The 23,413-nt window shown below is 38.8% G+C and overlaps 1 protein-coding gene and 4 pseudogenes across 1 annotated transcript; 1 reads left to right on the forward strand and 4 right to left on the reverse strand.

The window, feature by feature from the left end:
• Window positions 1-581, reverse strand: LOC128193873 (uncharacterized; annotated as a pseudogene).
• Window positions 582-1,238: 657 nt separating this feature from the next.
• Window positions 1,239-1,819, reverse strand: LOC128193874 (uncharacterized; annotated as a pseudogene).
• Window positions 1,820-2,476: 657 nt separating this feature from the next.
• Window positions 2,477-3,057, reverse strand: LOC128193875 (uncharacterized; annotated as a pseudogene).
• A 657-nt stretch (window positions 3,058-3,714) lies between these two features.
• Window positions 3,715-4,295, reverse strand: LOC108336785 (uncharacterized; annotated as a pseudogene).
• A 17,004-nt stretch (window positions 4,296-21,299) lies between these two features.
• On the forward strand, window positions 21,300-23,279 carry LOC108337163 (zinc transporter 8). The gene is made up of 3 exons (XM_017573628.2): window positions 21,300-21,969; window positions 22,097-22,246; window positions 22,706-23,279. Exons 1-3 carry the CDS (start codon window positions 21,355-21,357, stop codon window positions 23,009-23,011), a joined length of 1,071 nt encoding a protein of 356 aa, XP_017429117.1. The 5' UTR covers window positions 21,300-21,354; the 3' UTR covers window positions 23,012-23,279.
• The last annotated feature ends 134 nt before the right edge of the window (window positions 23,280-23,413 follow it).

The following is a 23,413-nucleotide window of genomic DNA, read 5'->3' on the forward strand; positions in this document are numbered from 1 at the left end:
TTAGTTAGACACCATATTAAGAAAATATACTCGAATGTTAATAAGGTGCTTAAACAAGCAATCCAATCCATTTTCAAGCCCTTCAATGACTACGAGCACAGCGTCAAGGTCTTTACGTGCAAATTGAATATTTTCAACTTCAAAATCTTTGGCTGGATTATCAATCAACATTTTGCAAAGTGCCAAGTCCACTTTTTTCCAATTCATTCACATTTTGAACAAGTCTCTCTTTCATCATCACTCTTGACACAAATCTCCACTTATTATTCACCTTTGACCTTAAGATTGGTGAAGAAAGAAACGACACAAGTGACTGAAATATGCAACTGGTGATCAAGCTAGCTTCTCTCAAAACCCTCACAACTACTGAAAAATGGTGATTCAGATCCAAAGTATGAGATGCCCCAATTGATGACCCTTCAATGTTCTTCAACAAAAACAAGTTATTTCGTACATTGTTTCCTTGTGTTTCTTCTCAGACTCCAATATGAATACACATGGTTTTGAATCACCAAGTCTCCAACTTTTCTCCTTCTGAGTGCTGATTGAAAATCTCTAACATTTCCCTTCATTGGCATCATGTATTTTTAAAATTTTCTAGGGGGTTTACGCCTCGGTTAAGTGGAGAACTCAGGTAGTAAGGGTATTATTGCCCCGGTTAAGTGGAGAACCGAGGCAATAGCCTATTTAAATTTCAGAAATCGTGAAAACTCTTTCGTTGTTCATCTTCTCCCCCGCGAACGAAACCCTTCTCCACTCTTTCTCTACTTCCATCATTGTCGGTGACCGTAGTTCTTCTTCCTTAGGCGCACAACAACCAATATTTTTCTTCTTCCACTACAGCATTGCCTTCTTCTTCTTCGTCTTCCTCACGCCTTGCCTCTTCTGCCATTGTCGGCGCCGTCGCGAGACCATTGCCCCAAATCGGCGTCCGTCCGTAGTCGTCACCTACGCGCGTCCATTGCCCCCAACCGTCGTTCGCCATTGCTTTTGCACCTTGCGTCTGACGCCATTGCCGCCATTGGTCGTGCTGCCACGCTTTCAGGTTCATTACTTTTTCCATTTCCGTTTTACATGGTTCTTGTTTAAAATTGCAAGAAATATAATATCGTGAAGAATGCTGAATGTAGTAAAGCTAAAAGAGAGGTAAGAAAAAAAAAGAAAATTGAAATTGCTGATAAAGAAAAGTCAATAAGGTTAACTTGTTTGTGAAATCTACATGTGTATAATATTCTAGCTTAGTTAGACACCATATTAAGAAAATATACTCGAATGTTAATAAGGTGCTTAAACAAGCAATCCAATCCATTTTCAAGCCCTTCAATGACTACGAGCACAGCGTCAAGGTCTTTACGTGCAAATTGAATATTTTCAACTTCAAAATCTTTGGCTGGATTATCAATCAACATTTTGCAAAGTGCCAAGTCCACTTTTTTCCAATTCATTCACATTTTGAACAAGTCTCTCTTTCATCATCACTCTTGACACAAATCTCCACTTATTATTCACCTTTGACCTTAAGATTGGTGAAGAAAGAAACGACACAAGTGACTGAAATATGCAACTGGTGATCAAGCTAGCTTCTCTCAAAACCCTCACAACTACTGAAAAATGGTGATTCAGATCCAAAGTATGAGATGCCCCAATTGATGACCCTTCAATGTTCTTCAACAAAAACAAGTTATTTCGTACATTGTTTCCTTGTGTTTCTTCTCAGACTCCAATATGAATACACATGGTTTTGAATCACCAAGTCTCCAACTTTTCTCCTTCTGAGTGCTGATTGAAAATCTCTAACATTTCCCTTCATTGGCATCATGTATTTTTAAAATTTTCTAGGGGGTTTACGCCTCGGTTAAGTGGAGAACTCAGGTAGTAAGGGTATTATTGCCCCGGTTAAGTGGAGAACCGAGGCAATAGCCTATTTAAATTTCAGAAATCGTGAAAACTCTTTCGTTGTTCATCTTCTCCCCCGCGAACGAAACCCTTCTCCACTCTTTCTCTACTTCCATCATTGTCGGTGACCGTAGTTCTTCTTCCTTAGGCGCACAACAACCAATATTTTTCTTCTTCCACTACAGCATTGCCTTCTTCTTCTTCGTCTTCCTCACGCCTTGCCTCTTCTGCCATTGTCGGCGCCGTCGCGAGACCATTGCCCCAAATCGGCGTCCGTCCGTAGTCGTCACCTACGCGCGTCCATTGCCCCCAACCGTCGTTCGCCATTGCTTTTGCACCTTGCGTCTGACGCCATTGCCGCCATTGGTCGTGCTGCCACGCTTTCAGGTTCATTACTTTTTCCATTTCCGTTTTACATGGTTCTTGTTTAAAATTGCAAGAAATATAATATCGTGAAGAATGCTGAATGTAGTAAAGCTAAAAGAGAGGTAAGAAAAAAAAAGAAAATTGAAATTGCTGATAAAGAAAAGTCAATAAGGTTAACTTGTTTGTGAAATCTACATGTGTATAATATTCTAGCTTAGTTAGACACCATATTAAGAAAATATACTCGAATGTTAATAAGGTGCTTAAACAAGCAATCCAATCCATTTTCAAGCCCTTCAATGACTACGAGCACAGCGTCAAGGTCTTTACGTGCAAATTGAATATTTTCAACTTCAAAATCTTTGGCTGGATTATCAATCAACATTTTGCAAAGTGCCAAGTCCACTTTTTTCCAATTCATTCACATTTTGAACAAGTCTCTCTTTCATCATCACTCTTGACACAAATCTCCACTTATTATTCACCTTTGACCTTAAGATTGGTGAAGAAAGAAACGACACAAGTGACTGAAATATGCAACTGGTGATCAAGCTAGCTTCTCTCAAAACCCTCACAACTACTGAAAAATGGTGATTCAGATCCAAAGTATGAGATGCCCCAATTGATGACCCTTCAATGTTCTTCAACAAAAACAAGTTATTTCGTACATTGTTTCCTTGTGTTTCTTCTCAGACTCCAATATGAATACACATGGTTTTGAATCACCAAGTCTCCAACTTTTCTCCTTCTGAGTGCTGATTGAAAATCTCTAACATTTCCCTTCATTGGCATCATGTATTTTTAAAATTTTCTAGGGGGTTTACGCCTCGGTTAAGTGGAGAACTCAGGTAGTAAGGGTATTATTGCCCCGGTTAAGTGGAGAACCGAGGCAATAGCCTATTTAAATTTCAGAAATCGTGAAAACTCTTTCGTTGTTCATCTTCTCCCCCGCGAACGAAACCCTTCTCCACTCTTTCTCTACTTCCATCATTGTCGGTGACCGTAGTTCTTCTTCCTTAGGCGCACAACAACCAATATTTTTCTTCTTCCACTACAGCATTGCCTTCTTCTTCTTCGTCTTCCTCACGCTTTGCCTCTTCTGCCATTGTCGGCGCCGTCGCGAGACCATTGCCCCAAATCGGCGTCCGTCCGTAGTCGTCACCTACGCGCGTCCATTGCCCCCAACCGTCGTTCGCCATTGCTTTTGCACCTTGCGTCTGACGCCATTGCCGCCATTGGTCGTGCCGCCACGCTTTCAGGTTCATTACTTTTTCCATTTCCGTTTTACATGGTTCTTGTTTAAAATTGCAAGAAATATAATATCGTGAAGAATGCTGAATGTAGTAAAGCTAAAAGAGAGGTAAGAAAAAAAAAGAAAATTGAAATTGCTGATAAAGAAAAGTCAATAAGGTTAACTTGTTTGTGAAATCTACATGTGTATAATATTCTAGCTTAGTTAGACACCATATTAAGAAAATATACTCGAATGTTAATAAGGTGCTTAAATAAGCAATCCAATCCATTTTCAAGCCCTTCAATGACTACGAGCACACCGTCAAGGTCTTTACGTGCAAATTGAATATTTTCAACTTCAAAATCTTTGGCTAGATTATCAATCAACATTTTGCAAAGTGCCAAGTCCACTTTTTTCCAATTCATTCACATTTTGAACAAGTCTCTCTTTCATCATCACTCTTGACACAAATCTCCACTTATTATTCACCTTTGACCTTAAGATTGGTGAAGAAAGAAACGACACAAGTGACTGAAATATGCAACTGGTGATCAAGCTAGCTTCTCTCAAAACCCTCACAACTACTGAAAAATGGTGATTCAGATCCAAAGTATGAGATGCCCCAATTGATGACCCTTCAATGTTCTTCAACAAAAACAAGTTATTTCGTACATTGTTTCCTTGTGTTTCTTCTCAGACTCCAATATGAATACACATGGTTTTGAATCACCAAGTCTCCAACTTTTCTCCTTCTGAGTGCTGATTGAAAATCTCTAACATTTCCCTTCATTGGCATCATGTATTTTTAAAATTTTCTAGGGGGTTTACGCCTCGGTTAAGTGGAGAACTCAGGTAGTAAGGGTATTATTGCCCCGGTTAAGTGGAGAACCGAGGCAATAGCCTATTTAAATTTCAGAAATCGTGAAAACTCTTTCGTTGTTCATCTTCTCCCCCGCGAACGAAACCCTTCTCCACTCTTTCTCTACTTCCATCATTGTCGGTTGTAAGATCCTTGAAAATATTTGTTAGTTACTAGAAAAAAAAAATAGTGAATAGTAAATTGTGAATAGTAAAAAATGAATAGTAAAAAGTGAATAGTAAAAAAAAAAAATTATTTTTGGAAAGGATAAGTGTTACACGTAGCTTTGAGATCAGAATTCACCAATTTGCAAATAAAAAATCATTTTTGCAATAGTAAAATGAATAAAAAAATGAATAGTAAAAATGAATAGTAAAAATGAATAGTAAATTTTTTTACTATAAATAGCCAAGGGGGGAGGCTAGAAATTTACACCAAAATTCTAGAGAAATTGTGAGAGAAGAGAGTTGGAGTAAATTCTAGTTGAAGAGGGGAAATTCTGGAAGTTTCTGGAGAACGGTTTGAGAAGAGGAAACTAAGTCTAGAATAGAGGTAAGGGGAGCTAACTTTGAGTATTTCCCTTTGTATTATCTTGAGTCTTGAATATGCTATATTTTGCTTTTGTCTGATCTTAAATCTTGAATATGGAGTATTTTGTTTCTGTATGATCTTGAATTTAAATGAGAGTATGCTTTTGTGTTGATATCCAAGTGTGATAGTTGTAAAATGTGATGTTGATTATGTTATGCCATTTGTATGTTATTAGTTGTTTATTTTTGTATTTTGGAAGGATTAGAAATTGTCTAACCGGTTCTGCCAGATTCAATTTCTTGTTTCCCCAAACATTTTATTGCTTTCCTTATTTATTTTTATTATATTTTGGAAGGATTAGAAGTTGTCTAACCGGCTCTGCCAGATTCAACTTCTTGTTTCCCCAAACTATTTATTGCTTTACTTATTTATTTTATTGCATTTTTGGAAGGATTAGAAGTTGTCTAACCGGCTCTGCCAGATTCAACTTCTTGTTTTCCCAAACATGTTAATGTTCGTGTTATTTAATTATATTGTATTTTTGGATGGATTAGAAGTTGTTTAACCGGCTCTGCCAGATTCAACTTCTTGTTTCCCCAGAAATTTTATTGTCTTATCTATTTTCTTATTGCATCTTTGTGGAAGGATGAGAAGTTGTCTAACCGGCTCTGCCAGATTCAACTTCTTGTTTCCTCTGAATTTTTATATTAATATTATTTTGGTGGTAAGGGCAACTAATAGTACGGATTGGTAACATAAGTAAATAGTTGGTCATAACAAAAAATAAACATAACAACACATCCAAATAACATAACGACAATCTACAAACAGACTCAAACAATATAATAAAAATATGGAAACACACTTAAATAACATAACAACTATCCAAATACACACCAAAAAATTCACGTAATTAATTAACTTAATTACATATTATTACTCTAATTCACCCAGCATCCCGAATCCTACAACTCTAACCATCCCATTTAAATGATTTAATAAAATAATACTATATACATTTATCCTGCATTCCATATGAAAACTATACACTAGTACACTAAAGGGCAGTGGTTATTTTTACCTTTTCGCAGCGATTTTACAACCGAGGTATATACAGACGAGGTAAAAAGTGGTAGGTTTTTTGCTTCGGTTGTGAACCGAGTCAAAAAGATGTATGCTTTTGTCTCGGTTCAAATGCAATCGAGACAGTAGAGAGTGTTCCTTTTTTTATTTTTTTTTTCGCCAAACTTTTGGCCTCGGATGTTGGTCAACCGAGGCAATAGGTGGTTTTTTTTTTAATGGGTCATATTCCTCCATTCCTCCAAGAAGACTCAATTCATCCAAGAAGCAGCAAAGTAAAGACATGAACCGATTAACCAAAACAGAAGAACCAAGCAAGATCAAGAATTTAAAGGCACATCATAATCAAAGTAATATTGGGCAAAAATATTAAAGCAAATGGAACTACTAAAAATCCAGAAAGATCAATGGAACCCAGAAAACACATAGGAAATAACAAGAATCTAGAAAGGATTTCATCTTAAGTACAGACAACATCCAGAGACTCGAGCTTGGATTCCGAAAGATTAGAGCAACGAAGCTGAGCAAGAGTCCACGACCTTAGCTTGTTCTCGGAGCTCCGTGACTGCCTCCTTGCCTTAACCCTCCGAGATGAAAGATTTTCTAGATTTGTCTTGAAGTCTTTCCTAGGTTCCCTACGGTATGCTCGTGCCAATTTTATTTTCCTACAAGAAAATTGTATAAATGGAGGATCTAAAGGTAACCTCAAAGGTGCTACCATCTGCAAGATTCTGGACAAGACAACTGCACAAAACCACATAACATAGGAAGGCATCTGGACAAGATAACTGCACAAAACCACATAACATAGGAAGGCATTTAGTTGAATGATGTTTCAAACTCAACAACAAAGAGGGTATGGAGAATAAAAACAGAGACCGTCTTGGAACTCCCCTCGCTGCTACTCACCTGCTGCAACGGGACCGTTTTAGTGTTCGAAGGCCCTTCCCCAAAATCCCTCACTTTAGCGAATCCCTTTTCCCCGGCCACCTTTTTACCTTCCTTCTCCTTCACAAGAGCCTCTCTCGACACTTCGTGCTCCATCTCATCTTCCAATTCGGGAATCCCCTGCCTCTCCCTCACCTCCTTCGAATCCAGACTGCTCGCTCTCGACTCGAACCGAGGCGGATAAATCGGATACCTGTTCTCGAAGCTATCGAAGACGCTGAGAAAATCCCAAGTGAAGACGCGAGGAGGAGACGGCAGCACTAGAGGGGGACGTTGCGGAGATGACGACGGTCCCGGGGGAGGGTAGTAAGGGTAATCCCCACCCGAAAACCCGTAGAAACCGTAACCGTAAGAAGGATCGGGCAATTGTCCAAATGTTGCGACGTGCTTCTCTGGTTCTTCATATACCATTGGTCTTCTCCTTCGGTGACACCTTACTCATTCTCTCGTTTCCCACACTCAACCCAACCTGAAAAAAAAAAGAAAATAAAATTGAAAAACAAAAATCAAGAAGAAGAAGAAGAGAGAAAGAGAAAGGTTGGTACATGGTGGTGAGGTGGAAGGTGAAAATAGAAGGTGGAACAGAGAGGGAAAGAAAGGATTGGGGCCGCTAGGGAAAGAAAGGAATGGGGCAGCGGCAGAGGGAGGAGGCGGCGGAGGGAGCAGAAATGCAAAAACGTCGTTGGAGGCAATGAGATACACAACCCTCACCGCGACAAAAATGAAGGCACCGAGGTCGTTGGAGGCAGCGGTGGAAGCAGCGATGGAGAGAGCACCAGCGTCGTTGGAGGCAGCGAGATGCACCACCCTCAGCGTGATTAATGGAGGCACCGTCTGAAGTGGTTGGAGGTAGCAAAGAAGGAAGTAGCGTAGTTGTGGAGGCAGCAACGCAGGGGAAACACGCGAAGAAGGAAAACAATGGCATATGTTTTTACTGCCCTAGACCAGGACTAGTAACTCGGTTCCTAAAATACCCGAGACAATATCCAGCCTACTACCTCGGTTGTACTGCCACCCGATGCCTAATCCCTTAAAAAAATTTATTAAAAAAGCATACGCCTCGGTTAGGGGGAAACCGATGTAGTACAGCAGCACATACTGCTTCGCGCAGAAAACCGAGGCAATATGGGAATATCGCAGAGTTATATACTTCGGTTCACTTAGATAGCGAGACAGTTACTGCTTTAGGCACAGTTAGTGGAGAACCGAAGCGTATACCTTGGCTTTTATTACAAAATTGCCACCAACTTTTTATACGCTTCGGTTTTTACGAAACCGAAGTGTATATGCCGCGTTAGAAACTCCTTTTTTTTACTAGTGATATGAAAATCATGATTAGATATATAATTGAAAAAGTGCACCATACAATAATTATAATATATGACGTGAGAGAAACATGACCTATGAACAAGCACCAATGGAGCAAAACTAGTCTAGTTAATTAATGACTGTCCTCCAAATGCAAATAATATATGAATTTCACGTATCATAAAAGCATATTACTTTAAGGCTTTATTAACAATTTTTTAATAATAACATTTTGACAACACTCATGTTTGAATTTACTTTTAGAAAAATATTTGAAAGGAATTAATCATAAATCATCATCGAAAAGTTATCAAAATATTATAAAAAAATCGTTAAAAAAACATTTTTTTTCTTACTCTTTAAAATATTAACAACAAGTTCTTATATTCTTATGTGACTGTCCTGATGTTTTAAAATCAACCAAATAAAGCATTCAAAATTTATCATGACTAATCAATTCTCAAATTTTCCAGCTACTACTTAAATTATCACTTACAATTTCTTCCAAAAAAAATAAACACAAGTCGAAAATTTCTCTTAAAGCCAAAACATAATAAAACTTGAAATGGCATCAACACTAATTAAGGATAATTGATATTATTGCCTAACCTAATAAATGACTAATAAGAATTATAATCCTCTGCCGAACTTCCACAACCCTACAACCATCTATATATACATATCAAACTCAAACTATAATTGCCAAAATTGTGTTCTATATTAAGTGTCAGAATTCATTTAAAACGCACCCAAACTCTCTGAACGGACGCCAGATGTCAAGCAAAGGAGGTCTGAGATTCAGAAAGCGGAAAACAGGTGTGTGTTACGGATTGGACGAACATTTTGAAGGTAGAGTAAAATTGAAATTTTTCTAAGTTCGTGCCACTTCTCTGCATGCACCGGCCATCTTCAACCTTCTGAAACCTCCTCCTTTTCTTAAAAACCTTTCCTTCTCTCTACGAAATCTCACCCTTTCTCTTCTCCGATCTCCGTTCAGGCACCATAGAAGCACTTCCAGGGTCAAGAGCTTCAGTTTAAACCAATCGGTTTTGGGTTCTGAACTGGTAAGTTCTTCTTCTCCTTTAGACGTTCGTTTTCTGGCACATGCAAACCAAGTTCTGGTTGCATGAGTTCATAATCTCGTTCTGAACCCTTCTGGCTTTTTGTTTGGTTTAGTTTCATAAAGAGTGAACCGTAAGATTCTGAGATTTCGGTGGTGAGCTATTCTATACGTGCTGTGAGCGTTCGGTCACAATAGAGGTAAGGGAAGCTTATTAATTTAATTTGTATGTTACTTGTATTGCGTGAACGTTCGTTGAATTGACTGAATTAATATGATATATGATGGTTGCTATGTTTGGATTGTATGAAGTATGGAAATTGACTATGATATGATTGTATGAAATTATGAAGATATATGGTGAGAAATGAGTTGACTATAAATAATTCTAGTATGAAGTTTCCCCTATGAAAATGTACGTTCGTCACTGAACGGTCCTTGACCGTTTGGTTTTTCTTGTGAACTTGGTTGGAATCGGATTCTTTCATTTGGCAAGAATCCTAGTTGAGGACGAGCGTCTTCGTTTCAAAATACTGTGCATGAGCGTTCGGCCAAACATAGTTGGTTCTTGGTGTTCGGTTATAAACTTAAGTATATATATATATATATATATATATATATATATATATATGTATTTGTATATTTTCGTTTATTCTTAAACACTACTCCAATAGTATCTTATTATATTTATCAAGCTTTCTAATATAAGTTTAGTAGTGCTCGGTCTTACACCAAACGCTCTTACTGAGTAGTGCTCGGTCTTATACCAAGCGCTCTTACTGAGTAGTGCTTGGTCGTACACCAAGCGCTCGTACTGAGTCGTGCTCGATCTTAAACCAAGCGCTCATTCTCTTTCCTATAATCTATCTTGATGAAAATAGCGTTCGTCCAACTTCAATAGAGTTCTCTCTCTACCATGTTCGGTCATTGACTGACATTCGGTTTTCTTGATGCTAAATTCAAATAAGCTAAGTATATATAAGTGTTCGGTTTCTTCATGTGAATTCTTCTAAGTATTATTCTTTGAATGTCTTAAAGTGTCCGCATCCATTCATTCCGGCCTAGAGTATTAGCAATTGGCATGGTCTTTTCGGTGTTCGATTTGAGCTCACAAGGGTCAGTTCATTTAGTTGGCCCACTTTGTAATTAACATTCGTTCCATTCATTTCTTGTGATATCTATTGCACTCGGTTTCTTTCTCAACCTGATAGTAACCCTCCCGGCCTTAGTCTGTTCTGGAACGGGAAACCTCTCGGTCACACTCCAAGGGTTCGGTCTAGTTAAAGGTTAAAGTTTAACGTTCGGTATTTGGTACCCTTAGTGATCTTTGAACGAATGGTTTAATTGAGATGATTATTAATGAAAGATGAATAGAATATGATATGGATGAAATGTTTTGGATTATAGACGAGCGTTCTGGGGAGGAATGACTCATGATTGTATATTGGAATTGGTAAAGTATGAATGTGGGCATGCTAAGCTGGCAGTTCATCCTGATGTTCCGTGATTACTCGTCCTCACGTAGAGGAGGGTAAGTCATGTGTGGGTACGGTAGGAGGTCCTAGTCCTTATGTTTAATTTGGACATATAGGACTAACCTCGGGTGGCAGCTGTTGAGGGTATCCCAGTTACTACATCACCCGGGTGCACGAACGTCGTAGCTACACAGATTTCATACAGTCTGGACAGTCAATCTAGTATTAGGTTTTGTATGAACGAATGATGAATTATCTTGTTTGGTTGATTGTGTGAAATATATGTTTATACATGAATTAAATTATATAAGCTTACCCTGTGTTTCCTGTCTTGTCTGTTTTGTACGTTCGGTTGTCCTTCTGTTGCAATGATCATCCGTGTGGATGTGAGTAGAAGGAGACGAGCTGCTGGAAGAGGCGCTGGAGAAAGAAAACTTAGTAGAAGTAGAAGTTAAGACCGAACTGTAGAATCGTTCGGTCAGTAGCATAGCATGATAGTAAGGTGATCGTTCGATCACCTTTTCCCGTTTCTTTTGCAGGACCGTTTGATATTGTATTTTGTAAACCGTTCGGTTAGAATTGTACCCCTGTTCAGCTTTAAATTTCTCGTACTGCTTTGTAAGACCGTTCGGCCACAACCGTACGTTCTCTTTTAGTGTAAGACTGATATGTATTAGTATTTAATGTGATTATTCTATTATATAGTTTTAGACTGTATTTTTGGGATGTTACATTAGTGGTATCAGAGCACTTTTGTTCCTTAAAGATCACTGTAGGTTATGAGTACACTATGCTTTTGCTGTGTGCTCAACGTTCGTTAATGAGTATTTCAAACTCCTTGAATTAAACTAATGATTATTTTCTCTGCTTCTCAGAGAACTAATGGCCCCGAGACCTCCTCCTCAACCTACCGATCGTGATGCATCTGATACCACAAGACTATTGGAATCAGTAATAGAAGCTCTTCAGTAGAAGAACGCTGCGTTAGTACAACAGAACACAACCGCTTTACAGAGTTTGGAAGTCGCACAAGCGAACTCAGAAGCGAGGCAGCTAATGGAAATCATATCAACTACGAGGATTACTCCTGGAGCATCCACTTCCAACGCTACCCATTAAACCGAGTGGAGCTTAGAGAGTTTCTTACAGCATCACCCAGCCAAATTCAATGGGAAGTGTCTTCCTGATGAGGCAGATCAGTGGTTGCGTGACATGGAGCGGATCTACAATGCAAAGGGGTGTCTGGATGACAAGAGGCTGGCCTTTACAGAGTATCTGTTGACTGAAGAGACTAGTTATTGGTGGACGAGCATGAAAATGATTCTGGCGGACACCCAAAGTCCCATCTCATGGGAAGTATTCAGAAGCAAGTTTTATGAAGAATACTTCCCAGATACCGTTCGTTTTGTCAAGGAGGTGGAGTTTCTTCAGTTGGTGAAAGGTGGGATGTCAGTATCGGAGTACACCAACAAGTTCAAGCCCTTAGTGAGGTTTAATACTATGGCTACCAGTGAAGAGTGGAAGTGTCGGAAGTTCAAAAATGGGCTGAGGAGTGATTTGAAGTTGCTGATCTCCAGCCTGTGCATAAACTCCTTTCCTGCCATGGTGGAGAGAACCAAAGTATTGGAGAAGAACGTGGCAGAAGTGGAACAGCAGAAGAAGCAACAACAGACGGTTAGGGGACCGGTCTCGTCCAGGAGCAACATGAATTTAAGAAGAAATCCTTATGCTCGTCCTATACCACCATCTACTTCTGGTGGGTCTCAGTCACAATTTTTGGTTGCTGCCGGTCGGTCTGGACAGTAAGGGACAGTGACGTGTTTTCAATGTGGAGGACCACACTACCGATCATCATGTCCTCAATTGGTGGGAGGAAAGTTTTGCACTCATTGTAGGAGGAACAGACATCTGGAGAGCGAGTGTAATGTGGGAGGACGAGCGGTGATGAGGCCACCAAATGCTGGAAGAAATCAATCAAGGGGTGGTGGCCGGGCACAGGCGGTCGGTAGGGTTTATGCTATAACAGGCGCGGAAGCGGCAAGCTCAGGTACACTTATCACTAGCACTTGCTTATTGTATGGACTGCCTGCTGTGTGTTGTATGATTTGGGGGCAACACACTCCTTCATATCAGCGTTGAAAAACTGGGGTTAACTGAGAGCGAGATGCAGTTTGACTTGGTGGTGTCAACCCCAGCGGCTAGTGAGGTTAGCACATCTATTATGTGCATTAGATGTCCTATTGAGGTGGAAGGGCGTAGATATAAGGTGAACCTTATCTATTTACCTCTAAAAGAGTTAGAGGTGATTTTAGGAATGGATTGGTTGGCTGCCAATCGCATTCTCATAGATTGTGGTGAGAAGAAGTTAGTAATTCCTGATGAAGAAGAAGAAGAGTTTTCGGTCTCGCTCGGTCAATTAAGGGAAGATATCATGGAGGGTGCGAGCTGTTTTCTAATAATGACGCACGCGGATAAGGAGTTTGAAGATTTAAGTCATGACCGATCGTCCAGTAGAAAGCTGAGTGGAGAACGAGCGGTTGTGAATGAATTCCCGGACGTCTTTCCGGATGAGGTACACGGACTACCTCCTCCTCGCGAGGTAGAATTCACAATTGATTTGGTGTCGACAGCAGGGCCCATTTCTATTGCACCATATTGGATGTCACCAGTAGAGTTGGTCGAACTGAAGAAGCAGATTGAAGAGTTAATGGATAAAAATTTCATTCGGCCAAGTGCATCACCTCGAGGAGCTCCTGTGCTGCTCGTTAAGAAGAAGGATGACAGCTCTCGGCTTTGCGTTGATTATAGGCAATTAAACAAGCTGACCATCAAGAACAAGTACCCCTTGCCTCGGATTGATGATCTGTTGGATCAACTACATGGGGATACTATATTTTCAAAGATTGATTTGAGGTCTGGGTATCATCAGATTCGGGTTAAGGAAGGGGACGTTCAGAAGACTGCCTTCCGGTCTCGTTACGGACACTACGAGTATGTAGTGATGTCGTTCGGTGTCACTAATGCACCAGCGATATTCATGGACTACATGAATCGCATTTTTAGGCCATTCCTGGACAAGTTCATGGTCGTCTTCATTGATGATATCCTCATCTACTCCAAAAGTTGTGAAGAACATGAAGAACACTTGAGGATGGTGTTGGGCGTATTGAGGGAAAAGGAGTTGTACGCCAAGTTATCCAAGTGTGAGTTTTGGATGAAGGAAGTGCAGTTCTTGGGGCACGTAGTCTCTGCTGGAGGTATCTCAGTCGATCTGGCCAAGGTATGAGCGGTGTTGGAATGGGAGAGTCCACGTTCGGTCACTAAAGTCCGAAGTTTCGTGGGGCTGGCGGGCTACTATAGGAGTTTTATTGAAGGATTCTCTAAGATAGTAGCGCCGTTGACGCAGTTGACCAGAAAGGATCACCCGTTCGCTTGGACCGATCGGTGTGAATCTAGTTTCCAAGAACTGAAGCAGAAGTTAACGAGCGCTCCGGTCTTGGTCATTCCTGAGACGGCCAAACCATTCGAAGTCTACTATGATGCTTCTCATCAAGGTTTGGGTTGTGTGCTTGTGCAAGAGAGGAGAGCAGTCGCGTGCGCTTCTTGGCAGCTGAAGATCCACGAGAAGAACTATCCTACACATGACTTGGAGTTGGAAGCTGTGGTTTTCGCGTTGAAGATTTGGAGGCGCTACTTGTATGGATCCACATTCCAAGTCTTCAGTGATCACAAGAGTCTCAAAGTACCTCTTTGATCAGAAGGAGTTGAATATGAGGCAGAGGAGGTGGCTTGAGTTTCTGAAGGACTATGATTTTGAACTACTCTACCATCCAGGGAAGGCGAACATAGTAGCGGACGCTTTAAGCAGAAAAGCAGTTCATGTCTCGGTTATGATGGTAAGAGAACTCAGCTTGGTTGAGGGTTTTAGAGACTTGAGGTTGCAGTTCAAGTTGGAGCCGAGCGGTATACGGTGTTGTACCCTTAGAGTATCCAGTGACGTCTTTGACCGAATTAGAGAGAAGCAGTCGGCTGATGAACATCTGCAAAAGATCTTGAGCGCGCTCGGTACAGACAAAGCCAAGTACTTCAATACTGGAATGGACGGTCTCCTACGATACAGAGATAGGACGTGCGTTCGGAATGATGGTGAGTTGAAGAGGATAATCCTGGAGGAAGGGCATCAAAGTCGTCTTAGCATGCATCTTGGCATGACTAAGATGTATCAAGATCTCAGGAAGTCCTTCTGGTGGCCGGGAATGAAGAGTGATGTCGCAAGGTTTGTGGCATCATGTTTAACTTGTCAACAAGCTAAGGCAAAGCATTAGAGACCGGGCGGTCTACTTCAGCAACTGGAGATTCCTGAGTGGAAGTGGGACAACATCTCGATGGACTTCGTGACCCACTTACCCCGTACGGTCAAGAATCACGACTCCATCTGGGTAATAATGGATCGGCTGACTAAGAGTGCACACTTCTTAGCTATCAACCTGAAGATGTCCATGACGAAGCTTGCACAACTCTACATCAACGAGATCGTTCGTTTGCATGGAGTGTCGTCCAGCATCATCTCTGACCGAGATACAAGGTTTACGTCTCGGTTTTGGCAGTCCCTGCAAAATGAGTTAGGTAGCAAGCTGCATATGAGCTCAGCGTATCACCCTCAAACGGACAGTCAATCTAAGAGGACCATCCAGACACTGGAGGACTTGCTTAGGACGTGCGTCCTAGATCACTTGGGCGTATGGGATGAAGTCTTACCACTAGTTGAATTCATCTACAACAATAGTTTCCAATTCAGCATCGGAATGGCTCCTTTTGAAGCTCTTTACGGGAGGAAGTGTCGAACGCCACTCTTTTGGTTCCAGGAAGGAGAAAAGGTGTTGATTGGACCTGAGCTTATTTAGCAGACAACCGAGAAGGTGAAGTTAATTCAAGAGAGGTTGAAAGCGTCACGGAGCAGGCAGAAGTCCTACGCTGACAAGAGGAGAAGGCCTTTGGAGTTCGCTGCAAGGATCATGTCTTTCTTAGACTGAATCCTGTTAGCAAAATAATGAAGATGAAGTTTTGATGATGTCCAAATCAAGTCAAGAAGAAATCAAGATGTTAGGAAGACTTGTATTGCTATGGAAAAGCTTTTGTAATAATTATAATTTAGTGTCTAGGACTTAGACATTTGAGTGTTTTTGATTCCATGTAATTTCATACCATATAATCAAAAACCAGAGTCCAAAGTGCACTGTATTAATCGATTAAAAAGGGTCTTAATCTATTAAAACGAGGCTGACAAATGAAAACCAAAATTGCCTCTGGATTAATCGATTAAAGCTTGGTTTAATCGATTACATAATCGATTAATCCTGAGATTAATCGATTAAAACAGTCCGTTGGAGGGTCCAGAGTTGAAGACTAGCCGTTACACTGGAATAATCAATTAAAGCCTAAATTAATCGATTAGTTAATCGATTAAACCTGAGAATAATCGATTAACACTAGCCGTTAGGGGTTTCAGATTTGAAAAACTAGCCGTTATACTTAGTTTAATCGATTAATACTTGATTTAATCGATTAAGACAGTCAGATGGCTCATTTTCGAAGAATGGAAGAGACTTTGGATGAGTCTATAAATAGACTCTCATTTTCTCTCAACATAACTCTTCCCTTGCGCTCAAATACTCTGAAACTCTTGAGAATTGTGTACTCTTGCTCAGCTAAGGAAACTCTGTCTGTAGAGTTGGTGAAATACTGCTACGGTGATAGAGGAATAGCTGGTTCATCCTTGGTGCATCTAAGGAAGTGTTTGGAAGAGGAATTCATCCTTCGTGAAGTATTCGGAGGAAGTGTTTCATCCTTTGTGAAGATTCAAAGGAGGTGTTGTTTCATCTCTTGTGGCTTCAAGAGAGGTGTTTTCTAAACTTTTACAAATTGTATCTGTGTGATTGTAGTTTGTAATAGTTTTGTGATTAGTGAATTGTTTATCTTGTTTTTGAGATAAGCGACTGGACGTAGGATTGGTAAGATCCGAACCAGGATAAAATCAACTGTGCAAATTTCTCTCAACCTTACTCTATTTAATTGTCTTTATTATTTGCTAAGTAAGTTTAATTGAGTAGAAATTTTTAAGGCACACGAATTTAGTAAGAACCAATTCACCCCCCCTCTTGGTTTGTTATCCCACGCTAACCATTCCGCTGCAGCCGCTCTGACAAATCCAACCACTGGAGTAGGCAGAGTCGTTCGTCCTAAGAACTTGTCTCCTAAGATCGTTGGCCCTTACCAAATCCTAAGGATAATTGGACCAGTTGCTTACGAGTTATCCTTGCCTCCTCAACTATCCAATCTTCATCCAGTCTTCCACGTTTCTCAACTTCGGAAGTACATAATAGACCCTTCTCATGTACTGGAGTTAGAAGACGTTCGTTTTCGTCAAGACCGAACGTTAGAGATGCAACCAGTACGTATTGAAGATAGCCGAACCAAGTATTACAAGAGAAAAGCCATTAGATTGGTGAGAGTGGTCTGGGACGAGAAGATGGGCGACTCTACTTGGGAAGTGGAAGATGCAATGAGAGACTTGTAACCCCATCTATTCTCTGGTAAGTCTTAATTTTCGAGGACGAAAATTTTTGTAGTTAGGGGGAATGTCAAAGCCCATTTAAAACGCACCCAAACTCTCTGAACGGACGCTAGATGTCAAGCAAAGGAGGTCTGAGATTCAAAAAGTGGAAAACATGTGTGTGTTGCGGATTGGACGAACATTTTGAAGGTATAGTAAAACTGAAATTTTTCTAAGTTCGTGCCACTTCTCTGCATGCACCGGCCATCTTCAACCTTCTGAAACCTCCTCCTTCTCTCTAAAAACCTTTTCTTCTCTCTACGAAATCTCACCCTTTCTCTTCTCCGATCTCCATTCAAGCACCGTAGAAGCACTTCCGGCGTCAAGAGCTTCAGTTTGAACCGATCGGTTTTGGGTTCTGAACTGGTAAGTTCTTCTTCTCCTTTAGACGTTCGTTTTCTGGCACATGCAAACCAAGTTCTGGTTGCATGAGTTCATAATCTCGTTCTGAACCCATTTCTGGCTTTTTGTTTGGTTTAGTTTCATAAATAGTGAACCGTAAGATTCTGAGATTTTGATGGTGAGCTATTCTATACGAGATGTGAGCGTTCGGTCACAATAGAGGTAAGGGAAGCTTATTAATTTAATTTGTATGTTACTTGTATTGCATGAACGTTCGTTGAATTGACCGAATTAATATGATATATGATGATTGCTATATTTGGATTGTATGAAGTATGGAAATTGACTATGATATGAATGTATGAAATTATGAAGATATATGCTGAGAAATGAGTTGAATATAAATAATTCTAGTATTACATTTTCCCTATGAAAATGTATGTTCGTCACTGAACGGTCCTTGACCGTTCGGTTTTTCTTGTGAACTTGGTTGGAATCGGATTCTTTCATTTGGGAAGAATCCTAGTTAAGGACGAGCGTCTTCGTTTCGAAATACTGTGCATGAGCGTTCGGCCAAGCATAATTGGTTCTTGGTGTTCGGTTATAAACTTAAGTGTATATATATATATATATATATATATATATATATATATATATATATATATATATATATATATATATATATATGTATGTATTTGTATATTTTCGTTTATTCTTAAACACTACTCCAATAGTATCTTATTATATTTATCAAGCTTTCTAATATAAGTTTAGTAGTGCTCGGTCTTACACCAAGCGCTCTTACTGAGTAGTGCTCGGTCTTACACCAAGCGCTCTTACTGAGTAGTGCTCGGTCTTACACCAAACGCTCGTACTGAGAAGTTCTCGGTCTTACACCAAGCGCTCATTCTCTTTCCTATAATCTATCTTGATGAAAATAGCGTTCGTCCAACTTCAATAGAGTTCTCTCTCTACCGTGTTCGGTCATTGACTGACATTCAGTTTTCTTGATGCTAAATTCAAATAAGCTAAGTATATATAAGCGTTCGGTTTCTTCATGTGAATTCTTCTAAGTATTATTCTTTGAATGTCTTAAAGTGTCCGCATCCATTCATTCCGGCCTAGAGTATTAGCAATTGGCATGGTCTTTTCGGTGTTCGGTTTGAGCTCACAAGGGTCAGTTCATTTAATTTGCCCACTTTGTAATTAACATTCGTTCCATTCGATTCTTGCGATATCTATTGCACTCGGTTTCTTTCTCAACCTGATAGTAACCCTCCCGGCCTTAGTCTGTTCTGGAACGGGAGACCTCTCGGTCACACTCCAAGTGTTCGGTCTAGTTAAAGGTTAAAGTTAACGTTCGGTATTTGGTACCCTTAGTGATCTTTGAACGAACGGTTTAATTGAGATGATTATTAATGAAAGATGAAGAGAATATGATATGGATGAAATGTTTTGGATTATGGACGAGCGTTCCGGGGAGGAATGACTCATGATTGTATATTGGAATTGGTAAAGTATGAATGTGGGTATGCTAAGCTGGCGGTTCATTCTGATGTTCCGTGATTACTCGTCCTCACGTAGAGGAGGGTAAGTCATGTGTGGAAACGGCAGAAGGTCCTAGTCCTTATGGTTAATTTGGACAGATAGGACTAACCTCGGGTGGCAGCTGTTGAGGGTATCCTAGTTACTACATTACCCGAGTGCACGAATGTCGTAGCTACACAGATTTCATACAGTCCGAACAGTCAGTCTAGTATTAGGCTTTGTATGAACGAATGATGAATTATCTTGTTTGGTTGATTGTGTGAAATATATGTTTATACATGAATTAAATTATATAAGCTTACCCTGTGTTTCCTGTCTTGTCTGTTTTGTACGTTCGGTTGTCCTTCTGTTGCAATGATCATCCGTGTAGATGTGAGTAGAAGGAGACTAGCTGCTGGAAGAGGCGCTGGAGGAAGATAATTTAGTAGAAGTAGAAGTTAAGACCGAACCGTAGAACCGTTCGGTCAGTAGCATAGCCTGATAGTAAGGTGATCGTTCGATCACCCTTTCCCGTTTCTTTTGCAGGACCGTTCGGTATTGTATTTTGTAAACCGTTCGGTTAGAATTGTATCCCTGTTCAGCTTTAAATTTCTCGTACTGCTTTGTAAGGCCGTTCGACCACAACCGTACATTCTCTTTTAGTGTAAGACTGATTTATATTAGTATTTAATGTGATTATTCTATTATATAGTTTTAGACTGTATTTTTGGATCTTACATTTAAGTAATATCAATGTGCACCGCAAATAACTATGAAGAATGAAATAATAATAAAGCAATTTGCACCGAAAATCAAAAGGCATGGTAATGACATATGCATTGTAAGCAATCAGCATTATATATATTTATTAAAAAACTGTACCATAAATTTAAATATCCAGTATAAAGATTTGAAAGAATAAAGAGCTGCACCACTTAAAACATTTTTTCTTACCGTTTACTAGTCAATTATTCTCTTAAAAAGATAGTTTGATGTTTAAACCGTTAAATAATTAATACCGTAATAAATACATAATAATCAATACCTATACTTTTTAAATTTATATTTATAATTATTTTCATAGATTTTTAATTAAAATTAGTTTAATCACAATCAAATTTCGTTTAAACTTAATTATTGATATATTTAAATTAATTAAATAATTCGTTGATTTTAATAATAAATCCATCAGTCTCTTACAAAATTAAATGATTGATCATAACATACAATACATTTTATAATTATTAACTTATATACACATTTTTATTATATTAAGAATATATATATATATATATATATATATATATATATATATATATATATATATATATATATATATATATATATATATATATATATATATATTAACTATCACTGCCGATTACACATTTTAATCTATATATAACAACTGTTAATCTATGTTAGAAGACTTTTTGGTATATAAAATCAACTATTTAAATTTAATGAAAAAATTAATTATGATAAAATATATGCATGATTCGCGTATAAAATATTAAAAATGTACAAGTCAAATAATAAAAAATAAAACAAGATTAAGAATTTATTTATTAATTATTACGCATGCATTAAAGGATAGAAGAAAAAAATGAGATTGGACTTGATATTTTCAACATTATTATTTGATTTTTGTGTTTGATGGGTCCATTAGACTTTATTTTCCTGTTATATTGGTCATACATTTCGGAGATCTCAAAATACCAAAACAGAAACAGTTGACTTGACTCTACTTTTTTATTCTTCCCTTTCAGACATTGCAGTCTAATTTACACACAATGAAGACACTCCTTTTCTTCTCTTAAAGACTCTTCACATTTAAATTCCTAAAAGATTTATTTTCATTGGTTCTTGCATACTCATGTGTCGACATTTCATGACATGTCTCACTATTTACGTCATTCTCTCTCTTTTCTATTAAAAGATTTGTCCATCTATTAGGGAAATTATACATTAATTAAAATTAATTAAGATAATCAGTTCTTTGCTATGTGAGGCTACTCATAACACAGTTTCCTATATATACATTCGCCAACGTTTTTTAATTCACTCCTCTCTACTTTTCTCTTCCTTTTTTTCTTGGTTAAAGATTTATTTACAATGGCTAGATTCAAGATAAACCATCACTTCTTGTTTTCTTCTTCTATTCTAATCTTTTTGGTTGTACTTCCAACTTTAGTTACAGCAGAATGTACATGTGACGAAGAAGACGAGGATCGTGATAGAGGAAAAGCTATGAGGTACAAAATAGCAGCTTTGGTATCAATTTTAATTGCGAGTGCAGTTGGGGTGTGTATTCCTCTTCTGGGCAAAGTCATACCAGCGTTGAGTCCGGAGAAGAATGTTTTCTTCCTAGTAAAAGCTTTTGCTGCCGGTGTGATTCTAGCCACTGGATTCATCCACGTATTACCGGATGCTTTTGAGAATCTGACCTCACCTTGCTTGAAAGAGCATCCATGGGGAGATTTTCCCTTTACTGGGTTCGTGGCAATGTGTACTGCCATGGGAACTCTCATGGTGGATACTTATGCCACTGCTTATTTTCAGAAATACCATTCCAAAGAAGTACAGAATGAGAGTGGAGATGTGGAGAAAGAGACAGGTCACGAAGGACATGTGCATCTTCACACGCATGCAACGCATGGCCATGCTCATGGCTCTGTTCACTCCCACGATCACTCTTCCCAGCTTCTACGCCATCGAGTCATATCCCAGGTATTATATTCTTTCTATCAATAGTCACAATTTTTAATTGAAAGCTGTGTTACATATAGGTTTCATTCACCGTTATCATTTCATTTGATAATGGTTTAGGATTAAGGGTTTTGGATCTCTTACACAGGTGTTGGAGTTGGGAATTATTGTTCACTCTGTTATCATTGGAATTTCATTGGGAGCTTCAGAGAATCCTAACACCATAAGACCATTAGTAGCTGCGTTGACTTTTCATCAATTCTTTGAAGGCATGGGACTTGGAAGCTGTATATCTCAGGTACTGTATCCAAATGAATCTGGTTGATTGATGCTTTGTGTGAAATGATTTGTGTCTGTGTTGCTATGCAGATTGATTTAATCTGAACAAAAGAATATACAAGTGAGATCCAACAGCTTTGTGTGAAATGATTTGTGTGTGGGACCATGTGTGTTGTTGTGTTGGTATGGAACAAACAATATAGGATTTTTTTATCTGTGTTCTGTTCTTTCTTCTAATATTATCTCAGGGTTGTTTTCTAACTCACTTTTTTTAATTAGATTAATTAATGGCTTATAAGGGTCACTCGTTATTTACATGTATAATGTGTGGCCATATATGACTTTGTAAATGTTTAATTTTGGCATAAAAAATTGAGTAATTTTTATAGTTAATTTTCTGAGTTATGTCTGCGACTGTATTTATGAGAATTTCATTCTTGAAGATTGAAAAGAATATGAATGACCTCTATTATTGTAGGCAAACTTCAAGAGAGTATCTGTTACAGTGATGGGATTGTTCTTTGCATTGACTACTCCAGTAGGAATTGGAATTGGCATAGGAATTTCAAGTGTTTATGATGAGAACAGTCCAACTGCTCTTATTGTGGAAGGAGTTTTTAATGCAGCTTCAGCAGGGATCTTAATTTACATGGCTCTTGTTGATCTTCTTGCCAATGATTTCATGAGTCCAAGAATGCAACAAAGTAGCAGACTCTGTTTTGGAGCTAATGTTTCTCTTTTGCTTGGAGCTGGTTTGATGTCTCTCATAGCTAAATGGGCTTAAGAAATACTTAAGATAGAACTAAGTGTTTTCAAGTAATCTCATTTTCTAGTCAAGAGAGATAGATGAATAGACATTCCTCGTTACAATCATGGGGGCGTTCGTAGTATCCGAGGAGATTAAAGACCAAAAAAATGAGTTATTTAAAAGTCAAGTGTTTTATTCTTGTAGTTTTTTTCATTAGGGAAAGATTAGGAAAATCTTAAAGATTGTAATTTTCTCCCAACCCGAATAAAAGCATGAAAAAACGTATTAGATGTTCTGTACAAAATATTACAATACATCATTTTGGCTTATGTTTGACACTTTTTCTGTACTTCATCTACTTTTATTTACGCTGTGTATGACATATTTTTACATTGTATACGAAAACTTTCATTAAATTTTAACGAGCCTGCTTCTTCA

This window comes from Vigna angularis, chromosome 9, assembly GCF_016808095.1.
Source record: "Vigna angularis cultivar LongXiaoDou No.4 chromosome 9, ASM1680809v1, whole genome shotgun sequence".
Lineage (NCBI taxonomy): Eukaryota > Viridiplantae > Streptophyta > Magnoliopsida > Fabales > Fabaceae > Vigna > Vigna angularis.